Source organism: Terrapene carolina, unplaced genomic scaffold, assembly GCF_002925995.2.
Source record: "Terrapene carolina triunguis isolate 2854851 unplaced genomic scaffold, T_m_triunguis-2.0 Scaffold66, whole genome shotgun sequence".
Lineage (NCBI taxonomy): Eukaryota > Metazoa > Chordata > Testudines > Emydidae > Terrapene > Terrapene triunguis.
In genome coordinates this window covers 94,244,656-94,265,729 of record NW_020664417.1, presented here as the reverse complement: position 1 = coordinate 94,265,729, position 21,074 = coordinate 94,244,656, and the positions used below count along the sequence as shown (strand labels likewise).

The 21,074-nt window shown below is 38.5% G+C and overlaps 1 protein-coding gene across 2 annotated transcripts in view; it reads left to right on the top strand.

Annotated features, from left to right (window-relative positions):
* The window catches only part of LOC112105333 (catenin alpha-2), a 164,114-nt gene that overhangs the window by 123,781 nt on the left and 19,259 nt on the right, over positions 1-21,074 (top strand). The window contains exons 10-11 of one of the 2 annotated variants that reach the window (XM_029910683.1): positions 1,131-1,265; positions 15,789-15,932. In XM_029910683.1, coding sequence (XP_029766543.1) covers positions 1,131-1,265; positions 15,789-15,932 — 279 coding nt within the window. The remainder of the gene's footprint in view (positions 1-1,130; positions 1,266-15,788; positions 15,933-21,074) is intronic. The other variant, XM_029910684.1, reaches the window with a different exon arrangement.

Here is a 21,074-nt window from a genome sequence, read left to right as displayed (position 1 = left end):
GTGTGTGTACGGAACCAGTGCTGTTCTTTTACATCTAAGAGCACTATAAACATTTTTCCCTTGTGCCTTATTTGTCATTGCTATTATAACCATTTAGACAGATGTTGTGGGGCCATTGGGCTGTGAGGGCTTAATCTGATCATGGTTAGTTTTAGGTGCCATGTGGTGGTTTTACTCTTCAAAATGGAAAATTGAATGTAGCATTTTAATGACCTAAAGAAACTAGTTCAAAAGACTCTGAAACTTTGATCTCCATAGTCAAACAATATTGAAAGGCGGACTTTGTTGTGTAGCTCTGACAAGTGTTTATTGGAGACATGCTCTTTGGAAGGGGACGTTTTAACTCTGTTTCATTTGTGTGAATTATACAGGCCTGTGCTCAGGAGGCACATCTAGGAATATTAACTATGGGTGCTGTTTATTATGCTGTTGATTATTGTTGGGGATGCTGCAGTTCCTTGTAAGAGTTTATTTCAATGGACTATAAATGAGTTGTGCTTGGGCCATGTCTGGTTATATTGATTTATGAAACCTTCACAGATTCTACTTAGTTTGACCTCGTGTAATTTTTAGCTGCACACTTTTGTCATGAGGAATATGTCAAAATGGTACAGTATTTTAGATGGCCTACCAGTAGTAGTGAGAAGTATTGCTTAGAAAGGCGTGGAGACCAGATTATTTCATTTCCTTCTTATTAAGGGCCGCAAGCCTGAAAGCGTCTTCTATAATATGTCACATATATTACTATAAATAATTTCCTTCCAGTATAGATGGACTGGTATATTATGCATCAGTAGACTCCTATGTGTATTACAAACTGAATGATAAACTAATCTATGTAGATGTTTTCTTAGGACGTTTTCTTTAAGTTCATCAGGTAAGTGCCAAAAAGAGATTATTTTTGTAAAGCACCCATGCTATCTTCACATTTTAATTCATGAGTGTCAAGCTATAGATGAGGTACAGAATATTTTTCAGCTCTCATCAAATTTCTCGCTAAAGGGTTAAGTGATATGGATGAATCTAATATGGTGTCAACACTGCTACTATTTCCTTGGATTGCCTTTGTATAATGAACATATAAACTGAGCTAGATCTAATCAATTTTGCTTATTTTTTTCCCCTTGTAGTGCCCTGATTCAGCTTGCAAGCAGGATCTGTTAGCATATCTACAGCGCATTGCCCTCTATTGCCACCAGCTCAATATCTGCAGCAAGGTGAAGGCAGAAGTGCAGAATCTTGGAGGAGAACTTATTGTATCAGGGGTAAGCTGGTATTTGTATTTAGCAGTTTACATATCCCATAGTTGCACTTGCCAGGGAGCATTTTCGGTGACAAGAATGTAAAAGACAAAAAAATAGTGATTCACAAGCAAGCTTCTTAAAATGTTATCTCCATTATTCCAGACCTTACAATAACTTGTGTAGAGCAATTTGATTTTCCAATTACCCTTTGTTTATACTAACCTTGTAAAATCTTCATTCCTCCAAAAGAAAGGTAATTTCATAGTCTAGAAACTCATTGCCAAGCTGTGAATATTATAATTATTTGGAGCTTTTGTTTATTTGCTTATTGTAAATCTACTTTCCTTTGTTAGTATTGGTAATTTCCCTCCTCTGAGCAGGAGCCAGCACTGCTCTGTATGGAGTGCATATTGTTAAGATGGTAATATCTAACAGGATTTCATTCACTCAGGTTCCAATGCATACTAGGCTTAGCAAAAACTCTGGAAGGCTAGCAAAATATTTTACTTTTTGTGTGCTGTTTCCAAATACAGATGCCAAACCTAAAAATTACATATTCTAATTCCTTCCATTTGCTTGTTTCAGTAATTTTTTTAATGAAAATGCAAATGTTTTATCCACAATCACCAGGCATTTGTTGTCCAAATTAGAAATGTGTAGAGACAGTCAGAACATAAATTGTTTGTGCTGCATTTTAAAAGATGTTTTCTCCCCTTCACCTCACCTTGAGCCATCTGCCTCTGTGAGACCAGTGGCAAAAAGTACTAGCATTTGCTACTCTTCATGGGCTTTTTTGTTTTTTTTCTTTATGCTACTCACTGTAGGTTTGACGCAACCACACTTTGGTCACTGTCCAAACTGCATATAGATTATGTGTATACTCGTGTATACTGTATTCCCTCTTGCATATACCAGTGTTTACTATATTCCCTGACCCCCACTGTGCTTTCAAGATGACAGAGATTTGTGAAAACTGAGGCACTTTAGACAAGTTTGTTTGAAAATGCCATTTTGGGGAAAAATAACACATCCTCTGATTGTTTAAACCCAATCAAATTTGAAGACTGTTGAGACAAGCTGTGCCCTCCATTTTATCCATACAACCCCAAGGGAAATCAGCGGGCTTTCCCAAAGCTAACTGAGAACAAAACATATGCCCTTTTGTTATATATATAAAACAATGATTTTTTTTGCAAAGCACTGTGTGCAGCTTTAAAACTTGGCTGGGCTACTTGCAACTATTATTTTGAAATCATACATGCAGTGCTAGAAGGAAGTTGCTGCACTGTTCTGCTCCTGTGCCTCTCCTGCAGATGGTTTCCACCTCTTGACATAAGTACAAAGTAGTGTAATTTGAACAGCTTGATCTTCCCACAGCAATGAAAATCCCTTTTCATTTTCCTGGTGTTGAATGAGTGATCTTTCCTTATATCACTGACAATTGTACTATATATAAAATGCTTATCTTACCTACTGCCATACAAGTCCGGCTTTCCATACCCATTTATCTTTCACTCCCATCCATCTATAACAGTTGCCCAAATTAGATCTTCTTTCAGCTTGGCTTTTGTGCTTATGTTTATTTCTTTTCCAGTTCTCTTTATTTACTGTACGTGGATGTTGAACAGGCCATTGTGAACCTCTAACATACAGTTTGTTATTGAAACATCATCATACACTGTGAAATTTAAGTGGCTGAAATGCTTGACTTCTTCATTTCCAAGCTGGCATTGTTAGCATCTGCTGCTTCCCAAGCTTCATCACCATTGTCTTGTTTTGCATTCACTTGCAGTACAAAGCAATGCTAACCTCAGCCATTCAAATTACTAGCTTTTAAGTTGACTCCAAAGACAGTGTTAATGGCATTGACAGTAACCTAAACTCGCCGTATCTGTTTCTTTAGTTATTACTCTGTCATGGACTTAATGGAGATGGTGCAGAAAGTTGATCTTTTGTCCATCCCTTTTTGAGAACCGTATCTTAGAGCTTGGCGAAGCAAAATGAATCCACTGCTTTTCTGGTCGCATTTAACGTGATTTACATCTTCAAGTGCTGGGTACTGTATGCTCTTTTGCCGACCTCGGGACTATCCAGAGATCAGATGTCCAAATCCACATCTACATCTGTAGCCTGCTTATCCACTTGCCACTTCTGCTTCCATCTTGTTCTTCATTCTCTCTTGGATAGCCAGCTGCAAATAAAGAGTACTTTATTTGCATAAAAAAGAACAACAGTTATTTGGCAACTTGCATACAGTACAATGATCTTGAAAGTGCAGTGGAAATCCAGAGTTCGTGGCCCCAAACCATTCACTATTACAGGAAACTGATGTGTATGCATTATATTCAATTGTTTTTTGTGATGTAACAATCACCCTGGCACTTGACATTTACAAATTTTGAAGGAGATGGAACTATAACATACATCCGTATTTACTAGGAGTCACCAAATTATTCACCATTTCCCTCATCCAGAAGTTTAGCTGTGATTTCAGAACCACTGGTTCTGGGGAATATAAACTCTGCCTGACTTTCTGCTTTATTAGGAATGTTAATCCATGTTTCCAAACACAGTGAATAAATATAAAATGACTAGAACCTCGGAGACATACATGATCTGTTCTGATTACCTTAACTCTATTCTGGCAAGGAAAAATATGTTCCATTTTATATGATATGTTGAAGTTATTGCATAATGTGGTGTATGCCTTTTTGGTGAAATTTCTGTTTGTTTATATTCTCCATAAGTTACTTGTAGTGCAGTATATTTTACATTCAAACCTAAGCACACACCCAGTCTCTCTCTCTCTACATCAGTGTGACATTTACCTCATGTATGAAGATTTTGTTGGTATCATTAACTTACTTACAGATAGGCTGAAAAGTATATCAAAAAGCAAAGAAAATGAGGCTATCAAACTCCTGAAAGGGAAATTATTTCAATAAGAGGAAAGAACCCTTTAAATCATTTCCCTTCTTTCTCTCAATCCTTTCTCCCTTAACTTCCCTTCCATCTCTCCCTTGATCTTTCCATCCCAAAATGTTCTCTGCCTACCGATCAACAAGACTCTTTTCCCCAGGTAAATCTCATACACCAGGTCTTCCACTGGTTTAAATCAGTGTAGCGCCATGTGTTTCAATGGCACTATTCTGAGTGCTGATTTATACCAGATGGTGATCTGAACCAGTAGGTTTATGTTTAGATTGTGAGACTCCAACTCCCTGTCTCCCAGTTCAGTTTTGAAACACAGTGTAAGAAAAATGTATTTGAGAGCTCTTCTGTGGTGAAGAGCCTTATTAACCTGGAGTGAGGGAAGCATACGGAGGCAAGGAAGATATAAAGGAAGGGACATAAAATAATAAGGAGATAGGGGAATAGAGGCTGAAATGCCCAAAATGATTTTTAAATAGCTGCTAAAGATCTTGAGTGAAATCCTGACCTCATTAGGTATGTCTACACAGCAATTAAACACCCACGGCTGGCCCATGACATCTGACTCAGGCTCACAGGGCTCAGGCCAAGGGGCAGTTTAATTGCAGTGTAGACGTTCAGGCTTGGGCTGGAGCCTGGGCTCTGAGATTCTGCAGTGGAGGAGGCAAAATTCCCATTGACTTCAGTGTGGCTAGAATTTCATCTCCTGCTTTGTTTCTAGTTGCAGCCCATGTGGTTTTGTAATTTAGCATTTGAATATTTACAAAAAACCCTGTATAATAATAATAATAATAATAATAATTAATAATGAGTTTGACAGCCTCATTATTAATTATTATTACTGTTTTTATTATTAGGCATTTCTTATTAAACAGTTGTTACAATATCCTGGGATAATAAGCACCTTGACTTCAGAGTTCATTTCCTCAGTCTTCAGCCAGAGAGTTCATTCAGTGCAAAGTGCAGCTATTGCCTGATAAACAGGAATCACTCTTAAAGTGGATTAACTTCCATGAGATGCTGTTACATATTTCTCCCATTGAAGTAAATGTCCATTACAGATACATGGCCTCACAACAGGTATTAGCATGTTGTTGTTGTTATTGTTGTTGTTGAAAAGGGGTGTAATCTATGAAGTTTGGATCCAGATCAAAATCCAAGCTTCCCAAGAGTTTGGGGTACTTCTTTTCTCGGTGTTCCAGCCGGGGTCCGGATCAAAATATATCATTACGTCAAAACTGACTTGTATGTTCTCTTATTGCTATGGAGCAAACAGTCAGCAGAAAGTCTACTATACATTTTGTCCCTGAGCTTGCATTTCTTTTTATTTCATGTTTGTGTCAGGAGCTTGATGTCCACTGTCTTGTTACCTACAATAATTTAATCCTGGCTTTAACCGGGTAAGAGTTTAGCATTATGTGAAAGAAAGACAACCTGCTCAATGAGCGATTTGGTAAACTGCTAAGACTGTCACCTCCTTTTCATTTGAGAGCATCAGGAATCTAAGCAAAATATTTCTGTTTCCAGCCACTAACTGTGTAAGTTTTACTATTGAATTAGAATTTAAACAGAAGAATAACACATGAAATAAACCCATGAAAACAGGCTGATAAACCAAAATTTATTTAGACCTCTGTGGGCTGGGCTGCTTGGACAGTTGATCTCTCAGATTTGGAATAAATCTGTTTAAGCAGTATGTTTTGTAAAGAATGTCCTCCCATCTGCTTTTTAAAATACAATAGAGATTTTTTCCTAATCACAATTCATAGCTATTGATAGTAAGATTCCTACTTTCTGTTTGTTAGTAATTGCATCTTATTTAACTCACTGTGAATATAGTAGAAGAAACTATGGCTGTCAGACAATTTAAAAAATCAAAATTAATTGTAAGATTTTTTTTTTTAAATAGTTGCAATTAATTGCAGTTTTAAACACACTGTTAAACAATAATAAAATACCAATTTAAACTAATTATACATATCTGTGGATGTTTTTCTACATTTTCAAATATATCAATTTCATTTACAACACAGAATACAAAGTGTACACTGCTTACTTGATGTTATTTTTTATTACAAATATTTGCACTGTACAAGTCAAAGCATGAAGGGGCATACAAATGTTTAGCATATCTGGCATGTAAATACCTTGCAACGCTGGCTACAACAGTGCCACGCGAACGCCTGTTCTAACTTTCAGGTGATATTTTAAATAACAAGTGGGCAGCATTAACTCCCATAAATGTAAATAAACTTCTTTGTTTTAGCGATTGGCTGAACAAGAAGTAGGACTGAGTGGCACTTGTGCTGGAACAATTTGTATCGTGGGGATGCTGAGAACCATTGAACCAAACTGTAAACCCTGCATATAATGGAAACCACTGAAAGCCAGGGGGTACAACAGCACCCCTAGTACCAGCACCTATGCTGAGTGGACTTGTAGGCGCTAAAGTTTTACATTGTTTTGTTTTTTGAGTGCAGTTATGTGTAAAAATAACAATGGATAACTTTCACGATAAAGAGATTGCACTACAGTATTGTATGAGGTGAACTGAAAAATACTATTTCTTTTGTTTATCCTTTTTACAGTATAAATATTTATAATAAAAATAATAATATAAAGTGAGCCCTGCACAATTTGTATTCTCTGTTTTAATTGAAATCAGTATATTTGAAAGTGTAGAAAAACATCCAAAATATTTATACTAAATTTAAATTGGTATTTTATTATTACTTGCAGCTAGCAAGGGATGTTAAGAGTAACAAGAAGGGTTTCTTCAGGTATGTTAGCAACAAGAAGAAAGTCAAGGAAAGTGTGGGCCCCTTACTGAATGAGGGAGGCAACCTAGTGACCGAGGATGTGGAAAAAGCTAATGTACTCAATGCTTTTTTTGCCTCTGTCTTCACGAACAAGGTCAGCTCCCAGACTGCTGCACTGGGCAGCACAATATGGGGAGAAGGTGACCAGCCCTATGTGGAGAAAGAAGTGGTTCGGGACTATTTAGAAAAACTGGACGTGCACAAGTCTATGGGGCCGGATGCGCTGCATCCGAGGGTGCTAAAGGAGTTAGCGGATGAGATTGCAGAGCCATTAGCCATTATTTTTGAAAACTCATGGCGATCGGGGGAGGTCCTGGATGACTGGAAAAAGGCTAATGTAGTGCCCATCTTTAAAAAAGGGAAGAAGGAGGATCCGGGGAACTACAGGCCAGTCAGCCTCACCTCAGTCCCTGGAAAAATCATGGAACAGGTCCTCAAGGAATCAATTATGAAACACTTAGAGGAGAGGAAAGTGATCAGGAACAGTCAGCATGGATTCACCAAGGGGAAGTCGTGCCTGACTAACCTAATTGCCTTCTATGATGAGATAACTGGCTCTGTGGATGAGGGGAAAGCAGTGGATGTGTTATTCCTTGACTTTAGCAAAGCTTTTGATACAGTCTCCAACAGTATTCTTGCTCCCAAGTTAAAGAAGTATGGTCTGGATGAATGCACTCTCAGCAAGTTTGCAGATGACACTAAACTAGGAGGCGTGGTAGATACACTAGAGGGTAGGGATCGGATACAGAGGGACCTAGACAAATTAGAGGATTGGGCCAAAAAAAACCTGATAAGGTTCAACAAGGATAAGTGCAGAGTCCTGCACTTAGGACGGAAGAATCCCATGCACTGCTACAGACTAGGGACCGAATGGCTAGGTAGCAGTTCTGCAGAAAAGGACCTAGGGGTCACAGTGGACGAGAAGCTGGATATGAGTCAACAGTGTGCTCTTGTTGCCAAGAAGGCTAACGGCATTTTGGGCTGTATAAGTAGGGGCATTGCCAGCAGATCGAGGAACGTGATCGTTCCCCTTTATTCGACATTGGTGAGGCCTCATCTGGAATACTGTGTCCAGTTTTGGGCCCCACACTACAAGAAGGATGTGGAAAAATTGGAAAGAGTCCAGCGGAGGGCAACAAAAATGATTAGGGGTCTGGAGCACATGACTTATGAGGAGAGGCTGAGGGAACTGGGATTGTTTAGTCTCCAGAAGAGAAGAATGAGGGGGGATTTGATAGCAGCCTTCAACTACCTGAAGGGGGGTTCCAAAGAGGATGGAGCTCGGCTGTTCTCAGTGGTGGCAGATGACAGAACAAGGAGCAATGGTCTCAAGTTGCAGTGGGGGAGGTCCAGGTTGGATATTAGGAAACACTATTTCACTAGGAGGGTGGTGAAGCACTGGAATGCGTTACCTAGGGAGGTGGTGGAGTCTCCTTCCTTGGAGGTTTTTAAGGCCCGGCTTGACAAAGCCCTGGCTGGGATGATTTAGTTGGGAATTGGTCCTGCTTTGAGCAGGGGGTTGGACTAGATGACCTCTTGTGGTCCCTTCCAACCCTGATATTCTATGATTCTATGATTCTATTTAACAGTGTGATTAAAACTGCAATTAATCACAACTGTTTTTTTTTATTCTAGTTAATTTGTTTTAGGTTAATCGCTTGCGTTAACTGTGATTAACTGACAGCCATAGAAGGATCCTACATTTATGACTGGAATCACAGGAATTTTGAAGTGTTATTTACCCTGTCACGTAACACAAGAACCAGGAATCGCCCAATGAAATTAGTATACAGCAGGTTTGAAACAAACAAAATGAAGTACTTCTTCTTCATACAATGCACAGTCAACCTGTGGAACTCGTTGCCAGGGGATGTTGTGAAGGCCAAAAGTATACCTGAGTTCAAAAAAGAATTAGATAATTTCATGGAGGATAGGTCCATCGATGGCTATTAGCCAAGATGGTCAGGGATGCAACCCCATGCTCTGGGTGTCCCTAAACCTCTGACTGTCAGAAGCTGGGACTGGATGTATGTGGATGGATCACTCAAAATTGCCATGTTCTGTTGATTCCCTCTGAAGCATCCGGCACTGGCCACTATCAAAATATAGGATACTGGGCTAGATGGACTCTTGGTCTGACCCAGTATGGCCATTCTGATGTTCATATTATTAGCAGATACTGTTCATTTTACAGATCCTAAAAGTGTTCTAGGCATTTCACAGAACAAATAGAAGATAAGGCTTTGCACCCATTTGACCTCATTGCAGTTGAAGGACTGCAGGGGTGGTAGAAGGCTGAGATCAAGGCTGGACCAACTGCCAGTGGCAGTAGAGCAAACTAGGGGGAAACACAACTAGGATCTACTTTTCAGAGATGACACTGCTGCTGTGAAAGTGCTATGTCTGGGCCTGGGGGAAGAGAGGCTGCTGGGAAACTGGATCACCTTGACTAACCCCGTGTGCTTGGCTGCAGCTATTGCTTTGGAGGAAATGACTAGATATAATGAAACTCTTTAAATAAGCCCATTTGAGTATGGATGGATGTAAGCTACTCTTTGTGTTCACATAGGTATATGACAATGAGTTCTTTAAAACTCTCTAAAATAGTAACATAGGTGGCATATGCAGAATACGTGATGGAGTAATATAAACATTTTATCAGTTTTCACTTAGATTGACCTGTTTGAGCTTTGCTACTTATAACTAATGCAGCTGTCCCAAACTCATGCTAATATAATCTTTATACAACCCCACCTCTTTCCCTAAGTACATAAAATAGGGAATCTGTGAACAGGTAGCATGGTGTAAAGATTTTATCGGGATGGGACAACTTGGGACAACTTCATTACTCACAAATGATGAGGACACAAGTGAGCAATGTAGGCCATCCAAAACTAGTGCTGATAAAACCGTTACATTGCACAATCACGTAGTCTGTATATCCCATGTGTTTTACAGAAACACTATTACAGATTTTTTTGAGAATTTAAAACAGCAAAGACGTACTTGTGTTGCTCCTCCTGTAAAGCCAGATGTCTTAAATGATCATACAGTCAATGCAACAGCTCACAGAGGGACAGAAAAAATGAAAGTTAATACATTTGCAATGCCTCTAAGAAAGACCTAAAATAGCTTTTTTAATAAAACAATGTCACAGCTTTGGTTCATTAGCTCAGGTCCTTCCAGTGCTACAAGAGAGGGTAAAGTCCCACTGGGAACCTGAGAAATTTCCATTCCTATTTCTAGCTCTGTGGGTTCACAAGGTATTGGAGTTGATTTCTGTTACTGGACCTAACAACATTATTCATCCTGAATCTTGTGTCAGTGGGATGCTGGGGGAGGAGGAGGAATTCCATATTTGGAGTGAAAGAGAGAAATGTTTTTGGCAGGATGTAAAGGTTTCTCTTTAAAGCTGCTGTTGGGAGATGGATTAATTAGTGGGCAGAGTGCAGGTGAGGAAATCAAGGGCACATGATAAATACAGTTTTTGACATAGCTGTGCAATTAATCACATGGATATTATCACCAAATGGACCCTGCAAAAACTGCACTGAAGCTACTAGATTTGTTACAAGACTGTTTACAAGAATGTGCACTCTAAAGAGCAGTATCTCATCATATACATACAAGCCACACAGATGTAGGAGTGATATCCATGAGATAAATTGCAGTTATGCCAAATTGTATTCCATTATACAGACATACTCATACATACATTGAACACATATATCCCATTTATGTGTATATTTAATCAACCGGTCAAATATTTCTACAACACAGATGTATCACTATTAGGAAGTAGAGGGGTTTGGGTGTTTTTTTCCTCTCTCTTTATGGTGCATGTTCTTATGATTAAATTTATAAAAAAACTAGTAACTTCATGAATTATTGGATGATACATTTACTGAAATTTAAAATTAAGAGTGTTTTTCAAAGAAAAAAAGAGTCTGATATCAAAAATAAGAAATCCCGAGCAATTTAATTCAATGGAAAAAAATAAAAGTTTATATATTGGAAGTTGATGCTTGAAACAAGTATGTTATGGATTTGAAGGCAATACTAATCTATATGTTTCAATATATACTATTCTCATTATATTAATATAGGAAATCTGACAATCAAAAAACTTCTGTTCATGAAATAACTAGAATGCTCGGCCAGATTCTTTCCTGTGCCATGATATGATCAGCATGGAGGAGAAGGGAATGTCAGAGAGCCACTTACAGCTTCCTGATTCTCAAACTACCCCGGCCCTGCAATAAATTAGAGAAACCTAGGTGCTGCTCTAATTTACAACAGCTGGCAATGATCCCCAAGGATCATGCATTTGAGAACTTCTGTAGAGGAATAAGGCTCCAGCCTGCCCCATCAGGCTCCCTTCTCTGAGAGTGAGTGGTTGGTTTAGAATCTGTCTCCACCAGCATTACACCAGTTGAGATTTCCCCAGTTGCATCCGTATTATGTCCCCAGCTCAGAAATTAGAGTTGAGTGTCCATCCCATTACTTTAAACCTGACCATATGTAGGTGCAGCAGTTAGCTAAATGGCATGCATGGGGAAATGGCAAACCTGGCCTGGAGCATCTAAAGATTTAAAATAATAATGGAAGGAGACTTTTGGATAAAATCAGAATTGATTGATAATATACAATGAAACTACAGTTCTACCAGGTTATTTCACTCTGATCTGTGTAGTGGTGACTTAATCCCACTTCCAAAATACTGCTAAGTGATCTTCTATGTGATATTAAAGAAATAATGACTTCAGACTAGACTCTTCAAACTCTTTCCCTTTAATTACAGTTCTTGACAACTTTCATTGCAGATGAATAACACACACAAACACAAAGACATACCCTCAAGGAGAAACTTCACACAGTTTTTCCAACTAATCGCAAATACTGAGTGAAAATACTTACAACAGCATATAAAACACTCAATAAAACTCACCAGGGAAACTTAATTCCATCACACAAACTATGTAGGAATAACTTTAGGAAGAAAAAAGAAGCAAATCAGCCTTTGCATTAGGAAAGTTCAGAGTCTCTTATGTGTCATGCTTCTTAAGTCATTTTTTCCAGTCACCAGATGCAATCTGGCTGCTTTTATTCATGAACTTCTCAGGAGAAAGGAAAACATATGTCTATCCTCCACATCACACCATTAGCCTTCAATTACAAACCAACTCTCTATATGTGAGGCCAATATTTATTGATTTAAGACACAGACATGGGACCAATCCTACTAAAATACCCTAAAAATGATACAACCTAGAACTGTGTACTGTTGGATATTTTCAACAGCAACTGTTGAACGTGAACATGCCGTTAGCTGGGTAAGTAGTAGTACCCCAGTTTTACAGAAGGGGAAAATGAGGCAACAAATTCAAATGTTTTGCCCTGCCCTCATTAAAGGCCCTATTAGATCTTTAGACTAATCTGGGTATGTTGACAGCATCCAGCCCTGAGCTAATAGACCATACCACGAATTCTCTTACAAACCAATAACTAAATTCAACATGTAATCTGCCAATTTAAAAAACTTTCAGAAATTGCATGTTCTATCTAGTGTCATATGGGATATTATCTGTTTGGCCATTCCTTGGATATAATATATGATGAATGAGATGGATTTCATTATCCATCCATCAAAACCAACTTAGTCCACGACAACAGCAAAACAGAATTTTTTTTCAGGGGTGTGGAGTTAAGGTCTCTGTCTTGACCTTTAGTGACCCTAATCAACCTGGCACCTTGACATGCCTTGAATGTGATCTTTTATTTCAAGTTGTCATTTGAGTTTCTCATGGTATATCAGTTTTTATCTTCCTTAGCTGGAAAAATAGCACATCTATGGACTGGTATTTCTAAACAGTCATCATTTTTCTCAGCCTTCCACAATCTTGAGGGAAAGCATTCAAACTTTACATCAGTGGCACCCACCAATGCCTGAATAGAGCCTATTCATTTATTACCTTCTGCCAAATTCTTATTACGCAAGTTTGTTGTTGTTTTATCTGACCGATGATTGTTGTGAAACCAAACCTGGACAAATGCACCTCCTGGCTGCTAGACATTTAGGTGCAAGATGTCAAATCATTAGTTGAACTAAGTTTATAGCCTTGTTAAGCTACAGAACTGCAACCACTTCCCTTAGGAAATGATTTGACAACCTAAAAGTCCTCATCTAATTCCTCTTGATATTCAACTTTGCATAAGTTCATCCAGTTACTCATAGTTATAGTTCTTTGGCACACTAGGAGTAATTTCTTTCTTCTGAAATATACTGTCCTGCAAGTGTGTTTAGTTCATTGTAGTAGCTCTTCCTTAGTTCTCCGTTTAACCAAGTTTTATGTATATTCTCCTAAATCAATCCCTCCAAGCCCCTCATTATTGTTTTACTCTTCTCTGCATTTCCTCTTCTTTCTCAACCAAAGTCTGTCCAATATTGAGTGGCCCAAAGCAGTACACCAGGTGTGGCCTCCACAGTGCAAACCAATAATGCCCTCTCACATTTTCTAATAGTCTATCATCAAACCTAATCTTTCTAGGTATTTATACCTTGCTATCACTATGGGATCTGATGGCCTCATTTTTAATAATAGGTTATTAGTGGAGAATTTATTTGGCCATCACCATCCATTAGAAGGTTCTCTGCTATGGCATTTCCATTTGAGGGTAATATTTAAATGACAATTTGCATCTCCCCACAAAATCTAGTCTTACCGTTCCAACTACTATTTGCTTGGGCCTCAGAAGTTCTGGTGTCTGCTGAAGAGTTTAGATTATGCTCCTACTTCATTTGGCAAAAACAACAATAGTGCAATGGTCAAGACAAATAATCCTTAATCCTATGGATTTTGATCTGATTGGATTACAGCAGTTACCTTTTACCTCAAAAACCTTTAAAAGCTCAATTTTCCCTGTCCATGTGGCAGATTAGTAATAACACATATTGGTTAGAAAAGGTAACAATGAAGTCTCCACCAATTCATTGAAGATTCACCAAAATGTGGAAAGCCTTTAGCAGCAGGTCATACGGTACAGATGGACATAGCTCAATCCAGTCCTATTACAAGGCAGAAAAGTTATTTTTCCCTGTTTAAACACTGACATAGCTGAAAGACATTATCCTTTAACCAGGAACCAGTTAGAAATCCTAACCCTTAATTCAATTATAAACCTAAATTTACAGCACCCGTCATCACTTTGCATCATTCAGATGCAGCCTAGTTTTGCATTGGGTCCTGAACTCATATTTCGCCTCTAACAGTTACAGTAGCTCTTGCTTAAGATTGTAGAACAAGCCAGATTGGAGGAACTGATCAAGGTTGTAAGGTTGTTCTTGCTCTTTTTTTTTTTTTTTTATTTTTTCTTTGAATGTTAAAAATTACAAATATGCTGTTGCATTTCCAAATGTAGTGAAAGCTGTTCAGATAAAGAGGAAATAGCCTTGACCTCTGTTATTAGATGAAGTGATTGGTAGTAGGCATTAATCAAAAAGACTTCCTTTTGCTGTAGCAGAAGAGGAGGGAAACCAAAACCAACACAAGCAGAGCAAAGGATGTACATTAATCATTAGTGAAACTGAAAAATAATCCTGGGTAGATAACAATTTACATGATCCTTGTAGCAACTGGGCTCCTAAGGGAAAATATCAATATTTGCTCAGTGTAACTTTATAATTCTGACTCTTAAGAGCATTCCTTATACATCAACAACAACAAAAATCGGACCAGATTCTACCGCTCTTGCTCACATTGAGTAGTCCCTTACTCTGGGAGCAATGTGGCTACCTACTGATGGAGGTGCTACCCAATAAGAGTTAGTCTGGTAGATTTAGCCCATAGTAAATATACTAATTTTTTAGCTGGGATGCCTAGTTGGGTTAATAAGAAAATCAAAACTGTAATGGATAATGGGAATATATACTGTAAAACCTGCTTTATGCAGAATTTGATAGAGCAAAATTCCATTTAGAGAGAATTAGAATGAACGTTCCCTTTGTAAACCACAATTCTGGTTATAGGGAAGTTTTTTTTCTCTGAGAGAATAGTCTAGAAGGTGCCATTGTGTGTAATTCCTAGACTAAAATATACACTCTCTAAAGCTCTCACCTTTGTGTAAATTTGCTGATACTTTAAAGTGTGCTTTGTAAATAAATGTTTGCCCAGCATGTTTACCATTCCCCTCACTTGCTCTCTCAGCTCAGGCAGGCAGGTGAGAGAAAGTTGACTCTCCCTGACCACGTTTGGACTTTCATGCTAGTGAAAGTTCCCTGCCCTCTAATCTGATTTCTCTAAAACAGTTGGCCAAAACTCTCCTCTGACTTGTGTATGGACCAAAGTCAACCCTAGTGTATATGTATGTAACTCACATTGAAGTTGGTGGAATTCCAACTGTTTACGTCACCTTTATATGTGCATTCCCAGTGTTTAAAAAGATACACAAAAATGTGATTTTTTAATCCCTCTGCCAAATTCCCTAGTCCACTCTTGTGCAATCAATGTTCAACAGGGTAGCCATTCCTGGCCCTTCTAGTTTTCATCATTCATACAGCACCATAGCTCACTTTTCCCCTCTTAGCAAATTGTTCAGTACTTTTCTTACCTGTAGTAAGGGAGCAAGTGAGAGGAATCTCACAGTGGGGTTACTCACCATGGAAGAGTCCCTGTTTCCTTTACCAAGCATAGCTCCTTCAGCACACATTTTCTCCTCTTCTCCCCTCTGCACTAGGGTACAATATTTCTCTTGCTCTCTCTCTCACTCTCTCTTTTCTGTATCTCTCGGAAATCAGACTGGAGTTCAGAGCACTTTCACTACCTTTTATGAGGTAGAATGTGATGTCATAGATGGGGGCAGGGCTAGTCAACTTTCTACCCACCTACCCACCTGTGCTGAGGGAGCTACGCTTGGGAACGGAAGCAGTGACTCCTCCACGGTGAGTAACCTTGTTTCTAATTTATACCTTCATGTAAAGCTTTGACTGTTTTGGGGGGGGTGGAGAAGAGAAGGGGAAAGATTTTTAAGAGAGGATTTTGTTTGTTGGTCGGTTTAGTTTTTTGGGGAGGGGTTAAAGTACAGAGCTCACACAAAATCAGTTGCATGTTATTTTTCTAAACTTTAAAAGATGTTTTTCTTCATTTCCCAATCTAAATTGTTGTGCAGACTTTCTCTGAGTTGTAAAACAGCTACCACATTCTCCTTCAGAGATGGCCACATTTTAGTAATGGATGAAGGGATCCCGCTGAATATGGTACATATCAATTAAAGAGCCCAATCCTGGTCCCCTTGAAATCAGTAGCTAAACTTCCATTGACTTCACTGGTGAAGAATCAGGCCCTTACTTTGTAAATTGCTTGGGATTAAAGGTGCTTTATAAATGGAAGATACTGTTATTCCTGTATTTATTATTATTATTATTAACTGTGTAGATATGTCTACTTTTTTAGGATAGACGGAACATTTCTTGTCTCCAGATCTTCTATATTTATTATTTTTTCTGCTTAATTCTAAATATGTGTATGCCTACTTGCTGACATCAGCCCATTTTTAAGAACCTTTCTACAAAAAAAATTAAAAAGGAGACAAAAACATATTAAGAAAACGATGTAAGTCCAAAACACATGATTAACATTTAGACGCAAACTAGACACAATATTTGAAATTCAAAGTCAAAGCTTCAGAATGCTGTAAATTAATGTAGTTTCCGAATGAGCTCTAACGGAATATCCTGGCTTTGTGGTTTGTGTTACAGCCCTTATGTTATTTAAGCTTTTATATTTAATAGCTTTTATATTTAATAGTTCTTAAAGCTTGCTTTTCTTTTCTTGGGTCCTGGTATTACTACTCATGTGTGTTTTTCCCCCCTATACCCCTCAGCATTTTAGAAAGACAAGATGGACTGCAAAGATCTTGTTCTGCCTCTTGGCTACTATTAAAGCTGTCACAATGTCAGAGCTCTCTTACTAAAGGGCAGAAGAAGGGTCATGTGAGGATTTTGGCCTCTAGGGATGGCAGAGATATTGCTCTTCTTGTTCATTTAAAGCTCCTTCCCAACTCTGTGTGGGGCCTTATCATATCACAGTGAACGGTACTGGAAGGTGGTAATGCATACTCTATAAATCAAAAGACAAAGAGAGCATGATCATAGCCTTTTCAACCTAAGTGTAATTTAGTCTGATGGATGACATACTTTTTTTCAGATGACTGGATAGCTCTGAGGAATTGGGTACAAGATGCAGAATCTTCCATCTCTAGGTCACTGGCATATATTAGACATGCAGTGGGATCAGTGCATTTGTCACTTGAAGGCTATGGAGGGTTGGTTCCCCAAATATATCTTCCAAGATAAATGAGGGGGGGTCCACAGTGGGCCAACCAGTGGATGGGGTTTGAATGAAGGACAGTAAAGGGATGGACATGCAAAGTGACACAACCCTAAGCAACAACAAATCAGGCAGATGCCTATGGCTAGTCATAATAACAAATTTCTGTCAGTACTATCCCAGGATTATAATGGACCCTGCAGCCTGAAAGTGAAAGGCTAAATAGCCTATTACTAATCTACAGTGCTATCCACTTCCCCTGTTCAATTATTTTATTGGCAAATATGCTAAAGACAATAAAGAAATTGGGAGTACAAAGTACTCATATTCCACACTGCATGGAATAAAATATTTATTCTGTCATTGGCAATATTTATTTTACTTTCTGGTATTTGTACATGAAAGTTACATACTTAAAGTAAGGTAAAAAAAACCCCCAAAAACCGTGGTCCAGTTTTTTTCACTGATCTCATTTAGTGTGTAATATGGGGACTGTAACTGCAGCAAGCTGAGCAATTTGTTCTCCAAATATCCGCTCTTTGAACTAGTTAATCCTTCCCAACTTCTTTTACGAATTGAAAATTACTTGACAACACTATTTATTAAAAAAAATGAAGGCACACATCCAAGTTTGTCTTGGATCAGTTTGGCATTCACGCTGGCTAGCAGTGTAAGAACAAAAGAATTACTCAGGTTTATCTATACATGTATGTGAAGCAGATAAACACACAGAAATCCTGTGTGACTTCCTCAAGCACATACTGCTAAATTCTGAGTAGCAGTTTAATTATATGGCTTCAACTGCATGAATCCACACACATTATCAGTGTGATTAATGGGCATCCCTATGATTCCCAAATCCTCAACACTTGCCAGTCTGAACTCTCTCAGAAGTTGAATTAGAGGCTTCTTGGCTAGAAATGACTGTTATCTCCTCCTTTTCCTTTTCTGATATTGGGAGTGAGGGAGGAGTTGTGAAATTGTGAAATGCTCCGTCTGTTCAAAAACTGTCAGCTGGCAGATGGAGGATCATCATTCTGCCCTCGTTTGCATTTTTTAGAGTGGTGTAACTCCATTGACATCAAATGTGTTACTCTTGATTTATCCCTGTTTCACTGAAAAGAGAGTCAGACCTATAGCAGTCGGGGAACCCTTCATGTTGGTTTAAATCACAATTATTTTAAATCTTGTGCTGCGGTCACTTGAACCACTGGTAAAATGTTAAACCATAGCTGGCTAAATGCCAGTGGTCAGAGAAACCAGGAAGGAGACTATGACCACCTTAATACCCTAGACTTTTTATCTGTAGGAGAGTCCTCTCTCAAAGGCATTAGCCAATCAGTCATCTGCCAGACTCACTTAACTAATAACTAATAATGCTACTTTGCATTTTCACAATGTATCTCATTTGAGTATCTCAAAGAACTTTGCAAACAATGTAGCCTCACAAAACCCATTGCGGAAGGGTAAATGGCTTGAACAATGCCATCATAGCAAGTCATGGGCAGAAAAAAATCCATGGAGTCATGACTCCCAGTCGTGCTTTAAACCATTAGGTCCTCAGATAATTTTTGAGACACCTACCTTCCCTATCCAGGTCTCACCAGTTCCCAGTCTGTACTCTCCCTGGCAAAAAAGATCAAAACAACGAGAGCTAGTGGGTGGGGGTTGGATGGAGGATACCAACAATGAAAGGATGCAGCACTTGTACTGTATAAAACATCTCAGTTGATCACAAGTTCTGAAGATTGTATATCTTGTTGTTCTGAGAGCATCTTCTGAGTTATAAAAACTTCATCTTTTTCTGTCATTGCCATTGTTACTTAGTTGACCATTTCCATCATAAACCTGGTTGTATCACTGCCGGAAGCTGGTCCAAACAAGAGACTCTGGTGAAAGATGGTGATTCAGCAGAGCAAGGCTTCTAACAGCAAGAGCAAATATAAGAATTACATTTAATTTATACTACATTAAATTTACATGAAAGAAGTAGGATGAAGGGAAAACAATAGTAATGGAGGTGACAGGATCAGACAAAGGAACTGAGGCAATAAATGAAACACATAACAATTTTTCATCTTGTTATGGATTCCACCAAAACATTTGGCCAAAAAAAAAAAAAAACACAGCCCAAGGGAGAGAAACCATGTTAATGCAGAGGCGTCTGATAGCTTCGCCCTCACGTAAATTCTACCCTGAGCTATCCTTATTACTTCTTCCCCAGACGTTAGTTGCAGAGTGTAGTATATGGGAAGTACTCATGCTAATAGAATTAGTGCTTCAAAAGAATTCTTGCCAACTCATTAGAAGTGGCACCAGAGTCACCACAGTATTCTCCAGTAAGATTAGAAATAGCTTCAGAGTCATGTCCATCATTTGCCAACACCATTAGCAGAGATATCCAGGATAGCAACTTGGATTCACAGAAGCCCATCACTAAATATTAGCTGCTCAATTGATTACACTGGGAACGTTGCTGACAAAGAAGATTTAGAGTAGAAGAGGTATCAATCTGCTTAGGGTCTCATAAGCAAGGTTGAACATTTAGAGGCAACACCAACCATGTTCTCAGTGACATGCTTAATAGCCTTGGAATGTACATGAAAAAAATATGAGGTTGGGGATGGAATGGGGCTTTTGGAGGAATGGAGCCCATCTTGTACCCAGGTCCAGGCAAAAGTTTAAAAATATTTTGCAAAGAACATTTATCTAAATAAACCAGTGGTCTTGGAGCCATGAGATCTTGGTGAGTTTTCACACTTTTGTAGCATTTTACAAACATTAACTAATTAATAATCACAACACCCCATAAGGTAAGTAATTATCTTCATTTGGCAGTTTGGAAAAATAAGACAGAGAGATTAAGGACAACAATTTCAAAAGTATCCACAGATGCTGTTTGCCATAATTCTTGGCCTGTTTAATTGGAGACAACAAGGAACTGATTTTTTTCAGAAGTGCTAAGCACCCTCAGGATTCACTTACTGAACTGGGTGTTGTGGGTTCTCAGTAGGTCTCAATAATTAGACCATCAGTTTAGGCATCCAAAAATGAATTTACCCATATGGAAAAGGCATTTTAAATTATTTTGGTCTAATTGTATTGACCAAGGCCACAGAAGAAGCCCATATTAGAGTCAGAATTAGGACGCAGCAGTCACTTCTTCTCGATTCTATGCCTAGGCCATTGGACCACACTGTCTTTATCATGCTCATGAATTATTCCTTTTTGAGGCCAGACACTGAAAGAGATTCAGAGCAGAGGAAGTGGCTCAGATTCAGACAGCTGAGAAGGCTGTCGTTGGTAGCATTTCACGCAACTCTGCCCCCATAACCATGAAAAAATCATGGATCCTCCACAAAATGAAGAGACACATGGCTATGGTTTTCACAGATACCAAATACTAGCTCTAGGCAACTGTACAGAGAATCATAAATAACCCCAAATCTGTAGATACACCAGGGTTGTCTTCACAAAGGAAAAGGCTTCCTTTTATTTTCCCTTTTTAAAGTAAAGGCTGAGATTAGCTGTGTAACATTTCTAGGTGATTATAAATTGTAGAGAAGGATTGGAGGGAGGGTTGCATTATTCTGCATATATATAGAAATGAGTGTCCCAAGGATATTTAGTACAAAAAAATCTTAAAGCCTGTGAATTACCCAGACTGCATTGTAAGTACCTTTGCATTTGTTGTTAAAGTTCCTTTCAAGATTCTGATGCTCAAAATAAAACGTTGACCAAATGAGTTATGATTT